Here is an 18,013-nt window from a genome sequence, read left to right on the forward strand (position 1 = left end):
GTGCCTGGACACTGCAGTCCAGCTCCTCTCTGAATCCCGCAGCCTCCTTGTCCCTCTCCAGGGCTGCCTCCACATGGGCAAGAACAAACACCGACCTAGGGAAGCTGGGCAGCACGTGTACCTGGGCAACGGGAAGGCTGGGAAAACATCCACGCCAACGGCCCTTCACGGCAGCGACAGCGAGCCATCTCCGCAGGCTGGAGGGAAGACACAGGCCCTGCCTGTGGTCATCCTCGGGTCTGCCCGAGGATGAGGTGGCTTCAGAGGTCCAGATGTGCATCCAGCAGCTCCGCAGCCCAGCAGAGCTGCCCTCCTCCAGAGCGGCCCAGGGCTTGCAGGAAGAGCCACTGGCAGCCCAGAGCTGCACCACACTCTCCCATCTCCTCCATTCCCAGCACGCCTGGCAGCCCGGCCGGCCCCTGGTCAGCCAGCAAGCAGCCCCGAGGCTTCTAGCCAAACGCAGCCTTGCGCTGCTATCGGGGCTGCAGCAGGACCTACAGACACAAGGACAGGAGGCAGAAGCCATCTCCCACATGGACAATCTTGGCCCAAGCCCCGACCCTCACATCAGCTTGCTGGAGGAACGCGCAGGTTTCCCGGCTCCACTGCACCAAGTGGAAAAGGTCCTCAGCTGTCTGCAAGACGGCCTGAAGGGAGGGGGGCCTGCCGGTCACCCTGCTGCTCTGCGAGCACTGCAGCAAGGAGCAAGGATGCCTGCCACGGCTGTGGCTGCGCTGTACGCCGTAGGGCCGCGCGTCCCAGGGAAGCGGCTGGAAACGCTCCAGCTGCTGTGCGCCTACCTGGGTGCGATGGCAGGGGAGCCCGGGCTGCCTTCCCACCTCTCTGCCTTCCAGCACCCATGCCACCTCCCGCTGGCGCTGCCCCAGCAGGCAGCCCTGGCAGATCACAAGAGCTGGGCCGGCACCAGCAGGCAGCGCTACCCTCCCCACCACGGCCACACCTCCCGCTGCAGCAGAGCTCAGGCCCTGTCTCGTCTCCCTCCAGTCCGCTTCCAGGTGCTGCCCAGCCGGTTGCTGCCTGCTGCACCACCTCTCGCTCTGCCCAGCCCTGCCTGCTCGCCTCTGGCTGGATCAGAGCAGCGCAGAAGAAAAAACGGTATCTGCTCACAGCACTGCTCCCTCTCAGGCACAATATTGGGGCTACCTCTTCCTAGGACAGCTTCGTGAGCTGGCTAGCTATCAGGCTGTGCTACCTATCGTATTGCCCTGCAAAATCTCCCCAATGCTGCGTGCTCAGCACCTCGTGCACATTGCCAGCCCGCTACCGTGCCCAAAATAAAGAAGCTGGAGTCCACAGACTACGGGTCTCCAGGCAGAGGGTACTCCACCAGTCAAGGGCACGTGTGTGCAGGAAGACAGAGCTCGTCTCCGAGGTCAGCGGCTCTAAGGAAAGCCTGTACCCTCCCTGCTTCTGCCTGGAATCAAACGGGATGGGCTGCAGCCACCAGCTGCTCCCCCAGTAGAGACAAACTCCAGGAAGGGCGGGCCCAGGGAACAGCAGGGGTGGAGAAGAAGGCCCCAGGTACAGAAATAAATCGATATATTAGTGTGTACAAAACATGCTGCTTCCTCTGTACAATGCCCTAGCCGGGCGCAGGCTCCCCACAGGGAGTTCACACATATATAAATAAGGCCCAGACAGCTGCAAACAGTATTTACAGCCCGCAGGGGACCAGCAGCCGCTCTGGGGCCAGCCCCACCAAGACCAGCTGCTACACCCAGCCCGCGGGATCCTCCATCCCAGCCTGGACTGGCCAGGTTCATTTCAGGTCCACATCAAAGTCCAGCACCAGCAGCTTGGTCTCCTCTGTGCCATTGCGGCTGCCCACCGCACACACGAGCTTGGTGTTGGAGGCGCGGATGCGCCACACTACGCCCCCGCTGCCCCCGCTCTCCAGTGCAACCAGGTTGCGCACAAACTCGCCCGTCTTGAGGTCCCAGAGCTTGACGGTACCATCATCTGAGCTGGTCACCACGAACTTGGAGCTGAACTGTAGGCAGGTCACGGCACTCTGGTGCTTGCTGGGCCCTGGAAGCAGAGGGTTCTGTTAGTCCTCCTGTGCTCCCAACCCCAGGCTCTTCAGAAGCACCCGCTGCTGGGCAACATCTGCCCTGCCCCTGCCGCGTCTGGCAGCGAGGAGCAACGCGACCCCTCTCCAACACCCCTGGTGCGGGGAGCTGTTCCATCCGCCTGCACTCACCCTGCAGTGTCTGCAGGCACTGGCCCGTCTTGATGTCCCAGATCTTGACTGTGGAGTCAGCATTGCCCGATACAAGGATGTTGTCACGTAACTCCATGCCGCTCGTGAGCGACTGGTGCCCCATGAGGGTGTGTAGGCAGTTTCCACTCTCTACATCCCACACTCGAATTGACGTGTCCAGAGAGCCGCTCACGATGTGTGTCCCGTCAAACTGCCCAGAGAGACACAGATCAGCACGGCCTGCCCAGAAAGGGAGGAGTGTTCTTCGCAGTCTGGTGTCAGAGGCTCGGGGCACGGCAGATTAAGCGATGTGCTCACGTACCCTTTGGCTAATCGGGGTGCATGAGTGTTTGGCAGTGTCTTCCCTCCAGGAAACAGAGACGGGGTGTGTGTTCCCGCAGTGCATGCGTGTGTGGGGGTCAGGGTGGAGGGGCAGAGTGTCTCACCTGCAGGGAACAGACATGGCCTGTGTGTCCCTGCAGCACATGCACGGGGTGGAGAGACAGCCTCTTACTTGCCGAAACAGGCATGGCTCATGTCCCTGCAGCACATGAGCGGGAGGGGGAGCCAGGGTATTACCTGCAAGGAGTAGACGCGGTTCGTGTGTCCCTGCAGTGTGTGAGTGCAGCTCTCGCTCTCGGGGTCCCACACTTTCACCGTGTAGTCGTACGCACCGCTCACCACCTTGTGCCCGTCATACTGCACACAGCGCACGGCAGCCACGTGCCCCATCAGCACGTGCAGGCATTGCCCAGTCTCGATGTCCCAGAGGCGCAGAGTGGCGTCCCGCGAGCCACTCACAACCCTGTGGGCAAGGGTGCACTTGGAGCCCGACTGCTGACTCTGGACCTTGCCCAGCTGGGATAACCTCGGACACATGAGCTTCCCCGAGGAGTAGCCCCAGCTTCTCCTCCCCAGGGATACCTCTTCCCACACAGCATCTTTCAGCCCAAACCCTGACCACCTCTGCGCTTTCGCCTGCCCTGTATCCCACCCCACAGACTGGCCCAGGCCCCTAGTGCTTCTACACCCCCACCTGCCCCATTCCAGACCAGGCCCTGAACACCATCACGCCCGTACCTGTTCCCATGCAAGTGCATGCAGCGCACTGTGGACGTGTGCCCATACAGCGTGTGCACGCATTCGCCTGTGTCTGCATTCCACACTTTGAGTGTCCGGTCCGTGGAGCCGCTGATGACGATGCTGTCCCTCATCTGGGAAGACCACACACCCCCTGTGTGGCCAACCAGTGTCTGCACACACTGCAAAGAACAAGATGTTCAGGGTTGGGCTGGATGGGGCTTTGAGCAACCTGGTCTGGTGGAAGGTGTCCCTGCCCATGGCAGGGGGTGGGAACCAGATGATCTTTAAGGTCCTTCCAACCCAAACCATTCTATGATTCTATGTGAGACACTGGTTTGGGAAAGACTGAACACCACAGCAAAAAGGAAAAGCAAAGCATAGGGCTTCCTCCAGGCAAGGGATCGGTAAGGCTTCTCGGGTCAGCAATCCACCTCCCTGCAGACAGACTCAGGCCCCCACCACAGCGTCCTCTCCGTGACAATGATCACTTGCTATTCTAAATCCAGTCGAGTTCCTTGCCCTTCCTGGATCTCCAGGAGGGTGGTCCACACTTACTGACCACCAGTGAAAACACCTGTGTGGCCAACTCTTGCTCACTTGCTACTGCACCAACAGACTTGGAGCTTAAGACCGCTCTTCCCACTGCTCCTGCAGCCGCAGGATCTATCAAATCTTCTCCCCAGCTACACTTTGCCAGAGACAAGATAAACCCACCTAAAAGGCCACTATGCCTCTCACACCTCCACCCATCCTGCAGCAAGGCAGAGGATCAGCGTGACTCTCACGTGCCAGCGGAGCAGCCCTATGACGCGACCACGGACAACAGCTCACCTCCCCAGTGACAGCTGACCACACTTTGAGCGTGTTGTCATCCGAGCCACTGACTATCCGGTTGCCACAGAACTGCAGGCAGGTAATGACATGGTCATCGTGTCCCTTCAGCACCTGCACGGAGAACAACATGAGCAAGGAAGGAGGCGAGGGCAGCTCAGAGCCCCGGAGCCAGCAGAACCTCAGGCCTCAAGAGCAGCCTCTGAGCACGGTGGGGAAGCAGTAGGCACTGAGGGAAGGAACAACAGACGGGTCCCTGTGATGCCTGCCACCCCCCTGCTGCTTCTCTGCAGGGCAGCAGCTACGGCAGGAGCCGGGGGACATCTGGCAGCTACTGCTGGGGGACAGTGGGCTACTCGGGGACTCCAAAACACGGACGGACCCTTAGGGCTATTAAGGCCGCACAAGTTATCGAGCTCAGAGCTGACATTCTGTCCCAGATCAAAAACTGGTGGCCATCAGCCAGAGCACATTTAGGACCACCAGCTCCATTTCCCACACAGCGGAAGGCAGGCAGTGCACAAACAGCTGTGCACCAGCTGCCACCTCCCCACCACGGTGATGTGGAAAGAGGGCAGCAAAGGCGGCCAACAACCAGGCAACACCTGCAGGCGGGCAGAGACCAGGCAGGTTAGGCAGGACCCAGGGAATAGGGAGGCATGTCAGACAGACCTGGCCAAGCCACAGGGAGGGGCAGCATGAGGGCAGGCGGCAGCTCGGTGTGAAAACAAGCCCAGAGCCACCCTTTGCAGGGCACGTATTGAACTTCCCCTCAGCCAGGGCAAGGTACAGGGAGGACGTCCCTGCGGGCAGCACCCTGGCGTGCTCCGCTCACGAGGGGTGCAGAGACCAGGGTGTTGGGGGGCTCAGGAAAGGGCTGCCTGGTGCCCGTTTGCTGCTGGCGGTGCAGTCCCTGCAGTGCCGGCGCCGTGCAGAGCGCTGCTGCTCACCTCAGGTGCCGCAGGGGCTTGGAGAAGGGGCTGGCAACACCGGGGGCCCGGAAAAAGTCTCCGGAGGTGGAGAGCAGCAGGACTGAGACGGTTAGCCGAGAGAGGGGGGGGGGCCGGGGCTCTGCTCTCCCTGCCTCCCGGGCAGGGACGAGGGGCAGGCAGGGACCTCGGCACGGAGGGAACGGCCAAGGGCTCTGGAGCCCTGGGCCAGGGACAAGGCTTGGCTGAGCCCCAGCGGGGCTGTACCGCTCCCTGGATGCCAAGGCTGGCTTCAGCCCTGCCGCAGGTGCTCAGAGAAGGGCTGAAGGCATGGAAACCCCCTTCTCCGCGGTGCAGGGTGACCCTTTTTCTGCTGGCAGAGCTGCGGCCCTGTGCCACCCACTACGGCAATCCCCGCCATCAGCTGTGCCGCCAGCCAGAGCACACGGGAAAGCTCCCAGCAAGCTGCGCTGTGGATCTGCTCTCTGCAGGCAGGGACAGGAGCTGCAGGGAGCTGGCAGGACCCACAGCTTCAAGGACCTTTACATTCAAATATTTCCAGGTGAATGCCTCTGGCCTGTGCCTCCTGAAGATAGGCCAGACTCGTGAATCTTTTCCCGAGGCACTTTTAAAATTCTTAGTGTCATTCTCATCCTATTGGTCATGGATATTTCTCTACTACTTCCTTCCTGTACCAGCTTCCTATACGTCAAAGCTCTAGAGTCTGGGTCTCAGCAAGGACTCCTGAAAGTACCCACCTTGGGGGCTTTAAGCTCCCCGCTGCGCCAGTTCATGTCGATCTTGTGCTGCCGCATGAAGGCAAATTTCCAGGGGCTGTACATGAATCCAGGGCTCAGCAGGCGTCGCTTCCGCAGGTTCAAGGGCTCCTCAATGCCTGCAGGAGGAAAACACAGTGGGATGCCTCACAGTACGCTCACCGTACACTCACCGTGCCCTCACCCGACTGGGGAGGTAAGATGACGCACATCAGCGGGAGCTGTGGGCTACCCCACTGCAGATCCCAGCCACAACGTGCCACATGCCATACGGAGGAGGGGTCTTTACCTTCTTCGCGGCATTTCTCTCTCCAAAGCAGGTTATCTTCAGCCAAGACCCTCCAGTAGCGACAGGTCTGGGCAGCACGGAGCAGGTCCCGAGGCTCCAGGAATGAGAGAACATAGAGTGCCAGCTGCAGGAGTGGAAGCCGAGTCAGAAGGGCACAGTGGGCTCCCATGGCTGGTAACTGGTGCCCAGCCCCAGGGCAAGCCCGTCCCCTGCCTCAACTCACCTCCTTGGGCAGCAGGGAAATGAAGTCTCTCTGGAACTGGGGTTCAATGACCTGCATCATGTACTTGATTTGGGAGGGCTCGCAGCGATCAATGAGCTCATCCAGAGCAAGCAGCTTCTCTGGGCCACTCCAGCGCTGAGGACACGGACATCAGTCACGACGCCTGCACACGCGGCAGGCCCTCACAGGCTCCCCGTGGCTCTGTGCAGTGCCTATGCCCCCCCTCAACCCTAGCAGGGACACCAGCATGGGCAAGACAGGCTAGCCAGGCCTCGAGAGCAGGCCAGGGCTCTGCTGCCTAGATCCCAAGGTAGAGGAGCCACAGAGACGGGGTTGGGAGCTCCATGAGTCGCATAAGATGGAGCACAGGTGCTGAGCGATGGCGGACAAAGCAACAGCGCTCCAGGACAAAGGGGAGCAAGTGAGGGGCTAACACCACTTCTTGCTCCTTTACCTGAGGCAAAAACTCACTAAAAATCCACCGTGGGACCCAATCCCCTGCCTGTGGTGGGTTTCAGGCAGACAGACTCCCTAGGGCTTGGCTGCCCTCCTGCTTGCCCGTCAAACCTAAAGCTCCTCGGTGCCCGCCGAGGTGAGCCCTTTGGCAAGGCTCCCGAGCCTACCTGGAAGGTGCGGAGCCAGTCCTGCAGCTCGGGAGGAGGGGCGACCGAGGGGATGCGGCGGCGCCGTGCCTGGCCTGCTTTGGCATTGCGCAGGTCCCCAAAGGTGGTGGTGGGACTGGGCATACAGGGACCCAGAGTCCTGGACCGCAGCCGGGGAGAGACCACAGCAAAGGTGAGACGTGCCAATGCTACTCTGGGCCACACCATGCAAACAGTTCTCAGAACAGAGGTCCCCGTAAACCACTAGCTATGAGCCTCCCGCCAAGCTAACCCCCTTCCCCCTCACTTCCGCCAGGACCACAGCTACACAGGCAGTCCCCTCAGCCCAGCCTGCTCTACCCAATGACAGAATCACGGACTCGTTGAGGCTGGAGGCACCTCCAGAGGTTGTCTGGTCCAACCCCCTGCTTGTCCAAGCAGGACCACCCAGATGGCTTTTGTATCTCTCCAAGGATGGAGACTCCACAACCTCAGCAGGACACCTAGACGACTGAGGGATGGGACTGGGAGGAGGAGGTCTTCCCACCCCCCAGGTCAACTTGTTGCTCAGCAGGCAGAGTACTCACCTGCTGTACTCAGAGCCCTTGCACAGCTTTTTACCAGGGGAAAGGGCCCTGCCATCCAGGCCGTTCTCCGACTTCCGCTTCATCTGCAAGGAGAAGGCAAGTTAAAGCAGGCTGGAGCAGAGCCCTCTGCACATTCTGGGTCGCTGATTTTCTGCCAAAGGTGACAGAGTAGGAGACCCAGCCTAGTAAGTCTTCTGAGTCCACGCTCACGCTGGGGACCCGCAGAGGGAAGCTGAAGGCCACCTGAGCTCTAGAGCTGGCAGAACAGTTAACTTCTGTGGGAGAAATGGAACTTGGTCCTTCTCTGATGGGGAAAAGTCAGCGAAACAGCTGCACAGGGACAAAAACAGGGCTTGGCCCTTCTCTCGGCACAGTTCAACACGGAGCAGGCAGACCTGCAGCCCGAGCAGGGAACTCGGCATGCCGAAGCCTCCTGGCAGACCAGCCCTACAGCTGGGCCTGAGAGCTGCTCAGCACGCCCCACTACGCTTGACAGCTCCAGGGAGAGCTGTGCTGGGGCGTGTAGCAGACTGTACCCTGACATAGTTGCATCAAAGGGAACGTACATCCTTCTAACTCCGTACGAGAGGCGCAGGGTTAACAGGAAATGTGGGGAGAGCGGGGTGGCCACCAGACAGTGCTGGTAGCCACCAGAAGGTGAGCACGGGGCTCCCCCAACCCAGGTAGGAGCTGGGGGCTCTTTGCCTCCAGTAACTGAGCTGGGCACCAGCTGCAGCCCTGCGCTCAGGGCTGGCCAGGGCTTCTCACCACAGTGCCCGCATCCCGCGGAAATCTTCCCGAGGCCTTTGCCTGACCCCCCAGCAGAGTCCTGCTGCCCCAATTCAGGCTCTGCACTACAACACAGGGACCGCAGAGCAGGGTGGCTCCACTGGGGACGGGCACGGCTGGGGACTGCCAGCAGCACTCGGACAGACTGGGACGGTGCCTCCTTCCCCCGGCCCTAACAGCCAGGCAGGCCGACGACGACTGCCGAGCACCCTCTGCACCGAGGAGCTCCCAGCCCAGCCAGCACCCAGCTGACAGCCCCGAGCTCCCTGGCTGGCCCACAGCACCCCGGCGTGTCCTGGGGGTCTGCAGCAGCAGTGACAACCAGACACACGCCCCATGGAGCAGCAGCTTGAAGGGCTATGGCAGCCCACTGCCCACGCTGCCACCACCGCCATGGTAAGCAGTGGGTGCCCGTAGGCTCTGAGGCCACCAGCTACGAGGATGGGACCACAGGCAACGTGCCAGCGTCAGCTCCCGCCGGGGAGCCACCAACCACATGGGCAGCAGCACTCTTTGGGGCAAAGCCCTTGCCTGGGGCCACGCTCCCAGCAGGGTTACCTTGGGCCGCACGTGACGGAGGAGGCCACCATCCTCTGTCCGCTGCAGGTAGTCTATCCAGCGCTCTCCAATGGTGTAATAGAAGTAGACGTTGCTGCCATCCTCCCCTTCCTCGCTGTAGCAGCTCCCCTCTTCCTCTTCTTCCTCCTCCTCCTCCTCCTCCTGCTCCCCACAGACTGTGGAGCTGACTGGCTCCTGTGCCCCTCGCCCACTGGAGCCATCAGCCTCGGGTCCTGCCCCTGGGCTCCCTTTCCCAGAGCGCTCTGGCTCCCAGGGGCCCGAAACATCCTCCTCCTCAGCCACCACCTACAATACAGGGAGAGGCAGGGTCAGGCCTGTCTGTTGCAGCTCTGCGCCCCAGCTCTCAGGGTGCCCTGGGGGACATGCTGGGGCGCTGAGGGCGCTGCCAGTCAGAGCAATGGCCACAGGAGTACAAGGGCTTCCCTCTGCAGCAGGAAAGAGGGGGTGATGAGCTAAGCAGAGCCAAAGATGGGAAGAGGGGAGCAGACTACTGAGCTAAGGTGCTCTCTGGGGTCACGGGGCAGGGGCAGTAGCCTTTCAGCTACGGCCAAGCATGACCTGGAGACGGGCCACCTCCCAGCCCCACAGGGAAGCACAGCTGCAACGTGGCCAAATTACGCGGCAGCCAACAACTCTGAAACCGAGCAGAAAACACAAACGCTGCAGGAGCATCAGGGGTGCTGAACACCACCAAAGCCGCTAGCACCAGCTCCACCTCTGCACAGCAAGCCATCTCCCTGCCCGCAGCTGGGAACAGCCCTCTGCCCTTCGTTTGTCAAAGCAGGGAGCGGAGCTGCTGCACATGTGGGCTGCCATGCCCCGGCAGGACCCTGGCAGCAGAAAGGAGGCATTTCAGCCTTCAGCAGGGCGCAGAGGTCCCCTCGCCCTCCAGCCAATCTGACCAGGAGCAACGATCACTGGAGAGGTCACGAGTACTCTGTGCCCATCTAATGCCACCTGCAGCCTTCCTCCCCAAAGAAAGCAGCACTGTGAACACCACCACAAAAAAAAAAGAAAAAGCAGAAGCATTCATTAATTACTTGGAGGAAGCAGAACACCACGCCTGTATCACACGGGAATGAGGAACTGTTTTCCAATACACCAATAAAACACCTCAATCAGCAGCCCAGGATAATTTGCACCTAAGAGTCCTAGGGAGTAGTACAGGAGATCACTGGCCCACGGCAATTATTTTTGGTAAATCTTGGAATACAGGAGAAACTGCAAAGACCAGGAGAGTGCGAAAGTTGTGCCAAAACTGACGAAAGCAGGAGAAAAACGAGTCTTTCTTTATATAGCCTGACAAATGGCAATAGAGAGGCCAGTGCAGGATTCAACAAGTAAAAGATAAATGACAGGGACATGTTTTGTACCAGCTGATGAGACTTTATAAAAATAGGTCTTTTCAAATAAAGTTGAGTTTATTCCTTGAAGCGTTACATTTGGTTAAAAAAAGCAATTACATAAATCACATCGAGGAGACGTACTCATACGCTTCTAAGCATCTGACCAGGGCACAGGCCCCTGATGAAAACACTGGCACGCCACAGCCTCCAGTGGGTTGTTGGATGAGATGGCTCAGGTCAGGAAAGAGCCAGCGAACAGATCTCAAAACGGACCTGTTAATGGGAAACCTCACATTTTCTGCTGACGGGCCTAGTGCAAACCCCTAAAGGGGTGTGTGTGGAAAACCACAGTAGTCAATATTTGTTTTATTCATAATATGGAAGTAGATAACATCTTTTCTGGTCACATTTTAAGACTGACACTTGGGTAGGTAGCAGGGACAGGACAGTCACAGGGTGTGATCTGCATCGCTTGGTAAGCCGGGCTCACTCAAACCAAATGCATTTCAGTACACCCAGAGGCAATGTTCTCCATCTAAAGACAGGGAGAGCAGGGCCAGCTAGGCACCAGGGACTGCGCCTCCTGTAAAGCAATCACTGAAAAGGGTTGAGGGGTCGCAATCAGCACCAGCTTCAGGCTCAAAAATCCGAACAGGGAAGAAGCACAAGCAGGAAAGCAGTACTACCCCCTATGCTGCCCTGTACACTCGAGTCCTGCAATGCCCAACCCACGTTTTTAAACAGAATGCTTAAAACTTGAAGATGTTGCTCAGTCTCCTCCCCCAAATGATTCAAGAACTGGAGAAAGTATTTTGTAGGAGAAGAAAAGAAATGGAAAGGTGATTCGGTGACAACACAAAAATACACCTGGGGAAAGAAAAATCCTGCTGCTTTATAGGGCTCCTACCAAGCACTGCAACGTTTATTGCAGTTAGGGCTGGGTTTATTTACATTCAGAAACTAGGCCTCAGTGCACATCTGCCTGAGCGCCTAGCCCTGGACAGATTCCCCAGAGCAGGGGCAGATGGGTCATTTCTTCACACCCCAGTTAGACCAGACCCTGTTTGGCAGCAGGCTTGGAACAGGGCTGGGCTCTCGGGCAGAGAGGCAGTGACCAGAGGAGAGGGCAGGACACAACAGCCCGTCTGGACACACCTTTTCAGGAGGGAGTGCTGAACCCAGGCTTCTCAAGATTCCTCTGGCATCTAGAGCTGGGGGTCACATCTAGGTCTCGGATGATCACAAACCTTGGGACGAAGCTCCTGGGGCAGCACAGGGGCAGAACAGTTGCTGACCTCTCCCAGACAGTAAAACACCTTCCAACAACCATCCTCCCCTGCCCGCACAGCGCGCTCGAGAGCTTGGCAGGGCAGAGCTGCTCTTAGGCGAGTGAATTTCCTCAGCCCCGCAGACAGCCCTGCAGGAAGATGCACTCCTGAAGAAGTCCCCAGAGCCAAGCTGGGTGCGTGCCAGCCCAAGTGGGCAGCGCCCCGGCTGCTGCTCTCTGCAGACACGGCGGACGACAGGGCAGAGAGCTTGGCAAGAGACATGGACTCTGGCCTCCTCAGCTGTCGGTCAGGGGAATTCTCTCTCCACACCCAGTTCTGGCCTCCAGCGATGAACAATTAGTGGAACTTAAGAACTGTCTGCAGCAGACCTACAGATGGCTAGCTGCTCTGGGGCAGGGGAGGCAGCAGGAAGCCACGATGTCCTCTGGGGTCAGAGCATTGTTTCTATCAGGGACACTGGGACAGATGCTTCACAGCGGCCAAAGCAGCTCCCGGCAAGGCTCAGGGGGCCACTGCAGCCTCCGTCAGGACACCACAAAGCCAGCTGGGCCCAGAGTATGTCAGCCTCCCCGTAGCAAGCCACCACCTTACAGGGTTTGCGGAGAGCCTGCTTGGCTGTTTGAAAGGGCGCAGCGTTCCTTGGGCCACCCTGTTCCAGTGCCCAAAGCAGGTATGTCTCCTCCCCCATAAACCTCCTCTGTCCCTCTACCAGCTACCACCTCTCCCAGCGCGAGATCCCCCTCCCCAGTTCCTGCACTGCTGGAGGGAGTATCACCTCCAGACCAGGTAGGCAGGGGAACCCTACTTTTCTTTTCCTACCTGAGGCACGGGAGCTTTACTGTCCCCCTGCAGACCAGGGCTCACCCTCACAGATTCCTCACTGCTTGGCCTCCTCCTGCAAGTCATCCGCTGACTGTTCAGCTCCAAGATGCGGGTGGTGATGCCTTTGACATGGAGAAGATCATCGAGCGAGTTGAAGCCCTTCAGTTCCTGCAAGAAGAGAAGCAAGATTCGATATGGAGCTGAGAAACCCAGGACCAGCCTCAAAGCAGGACCAAGCTTACTCGCACCCTCCTCAGACAGGCTCTCTTTCCTGGCCGGTCCAGACCTACCAGCTTGCATCTCACTTACAACCACCAGCTCCCTTTAGGCCTTCGGGGAAAGAGGGTCGGGGTGCCACAGCAGGGCAATACCTTTGTACTGCAAGTCCTCGCTGCTGCTCCCATCGAAGATAGGGGATGCATTCTGCCCAAAACAGCCCTTCCCGTGTAATCCCTCCCGCTTCCACAGACTTTCCTTGCCCTGAGCAACAACTACAATGCCTGCAAGGAACAGGCAACAGCACCACAGTTACCAGTAACAAGGGGAGTAGCAGCCCAAAAGCAAAGGCTGGAAGCTCGGAAAGGGGAATTGTGCCTTCCAGCTGACTAGCCCCAGGACTGGGAGCATTCCCTGGCCCACACAGTCAGTCTCCCTTGTCTGCAGCTCCAGGGAATGGAAACAGCCCCTGCCTCCTGCAAGGCACACGCAGACACACACACGCACATCTGTATGCAAGGCACTCACCATCCTGCCAAACACCAGCTCCAGCACCGCTCAGCCCTGCTCTCACAACCATGGGCTACCACCCATCGTACCTATGCCCTGCACGGCCTCCAAGCAGCTCCTGCCACGAGCCTGAAGAGCCTAAACCCAACAGGGCTGGCCTGGCTGTTACCAAGGGGGCAGGGTCCCAGGGTGGACAGCATCCACCCTTTCCGGCTAACACAGACATCAGGGCCAAGACAAGGCTCTGAGCATCCTTTCAGATTTGTCGTGCATCATTTTAAGGCACTTCTGCTGCTTCTCCCTTATGAACGGTTTTACCCAAAAGCACAGCTCCAATGATGAACCCCATTTCTGTAAATCTGTCCTCACCTGTTCTCATACCACTATTCTTCTGTTTAAATGGCTCTTGCTCTTCCGCCTCCACAGTGTTTACATTCCTGCTGTATTTATAGCTAGTGACCCTGCCCCTCTCAGCCTCTTTTCCAGGCCCAAAAAAGCCAAGCTCTTCTAGTCTAGCCTTGTCAAGCCAGCCTCCCCTTCACCTGATCTCTCCTACCTCGCTCCTCTGCCTGCTTCAACACCGATGCCACGTTCCAGCCATGACCTCGCCCGTTCTTCATAGTGTTCATGGCAAAAAGGTGGCATTAATCCTCCTGTCTCTGCCAAAAGTGCCATGGCAGATGCAGCCTAAGATCACGCTTACCTTTTTCGTGGCTGTGTCACACTGGCAGCTCAGTCATCCCGTCAGTGACTACCCCAGGCAGGCTTTTCTCCTGCTCTGTCATTTCCAAATGACAGAGCTAAACAGTCAATCAGGGGGGAGCGACAGCATTTCCAGCCCGTCGTGACCGCACCAGTCGGGCTTCCACCCCTCCCTGCTCCTGCCCGTTCCACCCAGGAACTCATTTTTTTCAGCTCTTAGCACGCATCGTCATCTGCCAGCAGCCCCAAGGCTCTGCCCCCAGTCCCAGGGGCGAGAGGCCCGCAGAGCCGGGCGGGCCAGCCTGCAGACGGCAACCGCTCTCCCCGCGGAGGCTGCCCGGCCCCCGCTCCCCGCCGGCCGCCGCAGCCGGGGCCCCGGGCCTACCGTGCGGACAGAGGCCTCCCTCGGGCCCTCTCCGGCCGCAGCCGAGCGCCGGCCCCGCCGCTGCGCCCAGAGGCGGCCCCGGCCCCGGTAAGGCCCGCGGACGGCCCCGGTAAGGCCCGCGGACGGCCCCGGTAAGGCCCGCCCCGGGCGCGGCTGCCGAAACCGAGGAACACCGGCGCTGCTGTCCCGGCCTTCACGCCGCCGGTCACAGCCGCCCCGCGGCTCCCGGGACTGGCACCTCCTGCCCCGGCTCCGCGGCCGAGGCCCGCCCCCCCCCCCCCCGCCCCGCACGGCCGCCCCCGCAGGCCCCGCCACGGCACCGGGCCGCTTCCCCCCCCCCGCACCTCTCTCTTCCGCACGATGCCGCGGGCGCGGCGGCGGCCGATGCCGCTGAGCGCTCCCTCCAGCTCGGCCACGCCGGCGCGGTTGATGTCCAGCTTCCCCCCGCCGGGGCCCGGCCCGCCCGGCCCCGACATCCCCCGGCAGGAAACGCCGCCGCTGCCGCCGCCGCCGCCGCCGCGCAGGCCCCGCCCGCACTGCGCAGGCGCCCCCAGGCCCCGCCCACCGCGCCCCCGGGAGGCCGAGGCTGCAGAAACCGGCGCTTTTATTGGGCACTGCGCATGCGCGGGGCGGGGCCGGCCCGTGTGGCCCCGCCCCCCCCCGGGGCCCCGCCCCGCCCTCAGCGGCGCTTGTAGAGGCAGGGCCGCAGGCGCAGGCCGGGCGCCGGGCGGCGGCGGGGGGGCCCGGTCTTGGCGAACTCCAGGAGGTGGAAGAAGGCGCTGGAGAGGTCCTGGGGCAGAGCCGCCTCAGCGCCCGGGCCCCCCCAAACCCCGTCCCCGCCCACCCCCACCGCGGGCCCCGGGACCCCCAGCTGCCCTCCGCACCCCACACCGCACCCCCGCGGGCCCCGGGACCCCCAGCCCGCTCCCGGGCTCCAACACCGCCTCCCGCAGGCCCCGCGCCACGTCCCCAGTGTGCCCTGGCTCCCCCATCCCAGGCCCCAGCACCACAGCCCCCGTGTGCCCCAGGTCCCCCGTACCCCACCCCAGGCCCCAGCACCCCAACCTCTGCATGCCCTGGACCCTCCTACCCCCAGGCCCTGGCCCAGACCCCAGCACCACAGCCCCCGTGTGCCCCAGGTCCCCCATACCCCATCTCAGACCCCAGCACCACAGTCCCCGTGTGCCCCAGGTCCCCCACACCCCAGCACCACAGCCCCTGTGTGCCCCAAGGCCCCCATACCCCATCCCAGACCCCAGGTGTGCCCCAGGTCCCCCAGGCCCCAGCACCACCACCCCCACAGGCCCCAGGTCCCCCAGACCTCCTCCCAGACCCCAGCACCACAACCCCCGGGGACCCCGGGTCCCCCAAACGCCCACATGCTGTCACCACCCCCAGGCCTGCTCCCCACCAGCACCAGGCTGAGCGGCGCTGCCCTGCCCTGCTGCCGGAGCCGGTGGGCTCTTTCTCGGGGCTCCCTGGTTCCCAGTGCACCCAGTGCCCAGCACAGGGCACAGCCAAGGACGCACCTTGGAGACGCTTTTGAAGCCCAGCTGAGCCATGCTGTTCATGAAGGCTCGGATGTCCTCAAAGCGGCTGGCCACCTCGGCCACCATCAGGATACCCCTGCGGAACACCCCAGCGCTGAGCGGCAGCGGCACAGGCACCTCCTGGGGCACAGCCCAGCGCCTCCGCTCCTCACCGTGCGCCTGAAGCCCAGCCCGCGCGATCCGGGCTCACCCCGGTGCCTCCTGCCCTCGCCAGCCCCGCACGCACGTCTGTGCCTACCCCTGCTTCAGCACGCGGTTGGCCTCTTCCAGGATCTCCTGCAGGTTGGTGCCCATCAGCGCCAGGCAGAACACCGCAACGTCCACCGACTCGGCCGCCAAAGGCACCTGCCAGAGAGCAAGCGGGACGCCCCCCCAGGAGGAGGAGGATGGCGACGGGGCTGGGGCAGCCCTTCTGCGCTTTGCCGCTCCCCGGGCTCTTGGATTCAACAGAGCATCTGCTCTGAGGAGCCCGCAGACGGAGGCGCCCGGTTTTCCCAACAGACGTGTGCTCCCTCCGGCACACAGGACCCTCGGGATCCCTGACCACCCTCTCCTGTCCCCCACAATCGCCCCTGCCCCCCAACCAACCCACGCCCCTCCAACCTGCCAGGCAGCGTCAGGCCCGCCCCGCCAGCCCCCACCAACGCCCTGCTGGGTGCAGCGCTCGCGGTGCCGCCGCCCCTCGCCCTGTCCCCTCCCTGCGCCCCCCCCTACCTTGGCCATGTCGCAGACGGTGACCAGCGGGCTGAGAGGTACCAGGTCAAAGGAGTGAACCTTGTTCTTGATGCTGCTCGCGATCTTGCAGTCACCGCACCCAAAATCTGCCACCACCAGTGAGGCTGGCCTGGGAAGGGGGAGCAGGGGCTCAGAACACCCCTTCCCCCTCGCCCCACCACCTCAGCGGGTCCCCGCGCTCGGGGGCGGCCCTGGGCCCGGCTCTCCAGTGTCCCCCGACTCTGCCCGCTCACCGCCGCCGCAGGTAGCGGATGATGCGGTGCACGGGGTTCTCCGGCCAGCGCTCCACTTGCTGGGCGAAGCCGCGGTGGTAGATTTCGAAGGCCTCAGGGTCACTCTGGAAGAGCCGTGCCGCCTCCTGGCTGGTGGAGGTGTAGAGCTGCTGGTTGATGTACCGGAACCGGGCGGCCAGCAGCCGCTCCTCCATCCGTGCCCGCAGGGCCGCCGACCGCCCCGCGGGAGCCGCTTCCCGGCTGGGCGGCTCCGGGGGGCCCAGTCCCGCGCCCGGCTCCCCTCCGGGTCCCGCCGGGAGCCTGCCCTTCTGGCGCCGCTTGTTCTTCTGCTTGTTCCTCCCCTGCCGCCGGCTCAGCCTCGGCGCCGGCTCCCCGCAGGCAGCCCCGGTCCCCAGCGCCCCGGCCTCCGCGCTCGGCCGCTCCCCCAGCTCAGCCGGGGCGCCTGGGGGCAGCGGGAGCGCAGTCAGGGCGGCGGCGGGCGGCTCCCGGCCAGGGCCCCCCCCCCCCCGCAGGCCCGGCCCGGCCCCGGCGCCCCGGGAGCCGCCGCCGAGCGGCCGTACCTCCGTCCGGGCGCTGCCCGCTCTGCCGCGGCTGCCGCTCCGCCTGGGGCTCCCCGGGGCCGGCCGGGCGCCCCTCCTCCGCCGCGGCCCGGCGCCCGGCCGCCTGCCTCCGCTCCCCGGGCCGCTTCCGCGCCGGCTCGCCGTCCCGGCCGGCCCCGGCCGCGTAGTGCCCCGGCAGCCGCCGGCGCCGCTTCCCCGCCGCTGCCGCGGGGGCCTGCGGAGGGCAGGGGGCCGGTCACCTCCCCCGCGCCCAGGGACCGGGCCCGGCCCGCCGCGGCCCCGTGCGCGCAGCCCTTACCGGCCGGACCGGGCCCTCGGGGGCGCCGCGGGGCCGCGGCCGGGCCCGGGTGGGGCCCTCCGCCCCATCGTTCCACTCCTCCTCCACGAACATGGCCCGGCGGCCGCGGGGCCTGCCTGGGAACGGGAACGGCGGCCCTGGCCCCGCCGCCGTTACCCACGTGCGCCCCGCCGGGCTACGGGCGCGGAGGGCCCAGAGCGGCCCCGGCAGCACCCGCGGAAACAGCGCCCCCCTGCGGCCGGGAGGCTGAGCAGCCTGGCTGCGCGGGGCGGTGCCGCGGGCGCCCCGCCCCCCCGTCCGCCCCGCCCCCGCCCACTGCGCCCCGCCCCTGCCCGGTGCCCCCCGCTCGGTGCGCCCCGCCCCCGTCCGCCCCGCCCCCGCCCGGTGCGCCCCGCCCCCGCCCGGTGCCCCCCGCCCGGTGCGCCCCGCCCCCGTCCGCCCCGCCCCCGCCCGGTGCG

General features: G+C 62.9%; 1 protein-coding gene across 7 annotated transcripts; it reads right to left on the minus strand.

Moving 5' to 3' along the window:
- Positions 1-1,543: 1,543 nt before the first annotated feature.
- Positions 1,544-17,817, minus strand: RRP8 (ribosomal RNA processing 8). 7 transcript variants are annotated; one of them, XM_087759414.1, is made up of 18 exons: positions 17,556-17,814; positions 17,258-17,471; positions 16,698-17,139; positions 16,444-16,573; positions 15,968-16,074; positions 15,709-15,805; positions 12,409-12,534; positions 8,889-9,194; positions 7,542-7,624; positions 6,976-7,114; positions 6,353-6,487; positions 6,130-6,253; positions 5,823-5,959; positions 4,136-4,249; positions 3,302-3,483; positions 2,801-3,026; positions 2,222-2,432; positions 1,544-2,049 (listed from the first exon to the last, which is right to left on the minus strand). In XM_087759414.1, exons 1-18 carry the CDS (start codon positions 17,646-17,648, stop codon positions 1,781-1,783), a joined length of 3,135 nt encoding a protein of 1,044 aa, XP_087615540.1. In that variant the 5' UTR covers positions 17,649-17,814; the 3' UTR covers positions 1,544-1,780. The 7 variants fall into 7 exon arrangements, 5 of the variants coding, with proteins under 5 accessions (XP_087615540.1, XP_087615539.1, XP_087615542.1 ...); XM_087759413.1 differs by having other exon boundaries at positions 12,364-12,534; positions 17,556-17,813; XR_015705182.1 differs by lacking the exon at positions 1,544-2,049 and adding an exon at positions 2,544-2,667 and having other exon boundaries at positions 2,290-2,461; positions 12,364-12,534; positions 17,556-17,817.
- Positions 17,818-18,013: the final 196 nt, after the last annotated feature.

Source organism: Nipponia nippon, unplaced genomic scaffold, assembly GCF_047370975.1.
Source record: "Nipponia nippon isolate SJK-2023a ecotype South Korea unplaced genomic scaffold, ASM4737097v1 scaffold_2, whole genome shotgun sequence".
Taxonomy (NCBI): Eukaryota; Metazoa; Chordata; class Aves; order Pelecaniformes; family Threskiornithidae; genus Nipponia; species Nipponia nippon.

Bases quoted from the DNA above. Each gene is read 5' to 3' on its own strand.
- RRP8 (XM_087759413.1), bottom strand. From the start codon at position 17,648: ATGTTCGTGGAGGAGGAGTGGAACGATGGGGCGGAGGGCCCCACCCGG. The intron at 16,574-16,697 runs GTGAGCGGGCAG...CCCCCTTCCCAG, and splicing joins ATCCGCTACCTGCGGCGGCG to GCCAGCCTCACTGGTGGTGG. The intron at 7,625-8,888 runs GTAACCCTGCTG...TTCTCCTTGCAG, and splicing joins TCCGTCACGTGCGGCCCAAG to ATGAAGCGGAAGTCGGAGAA.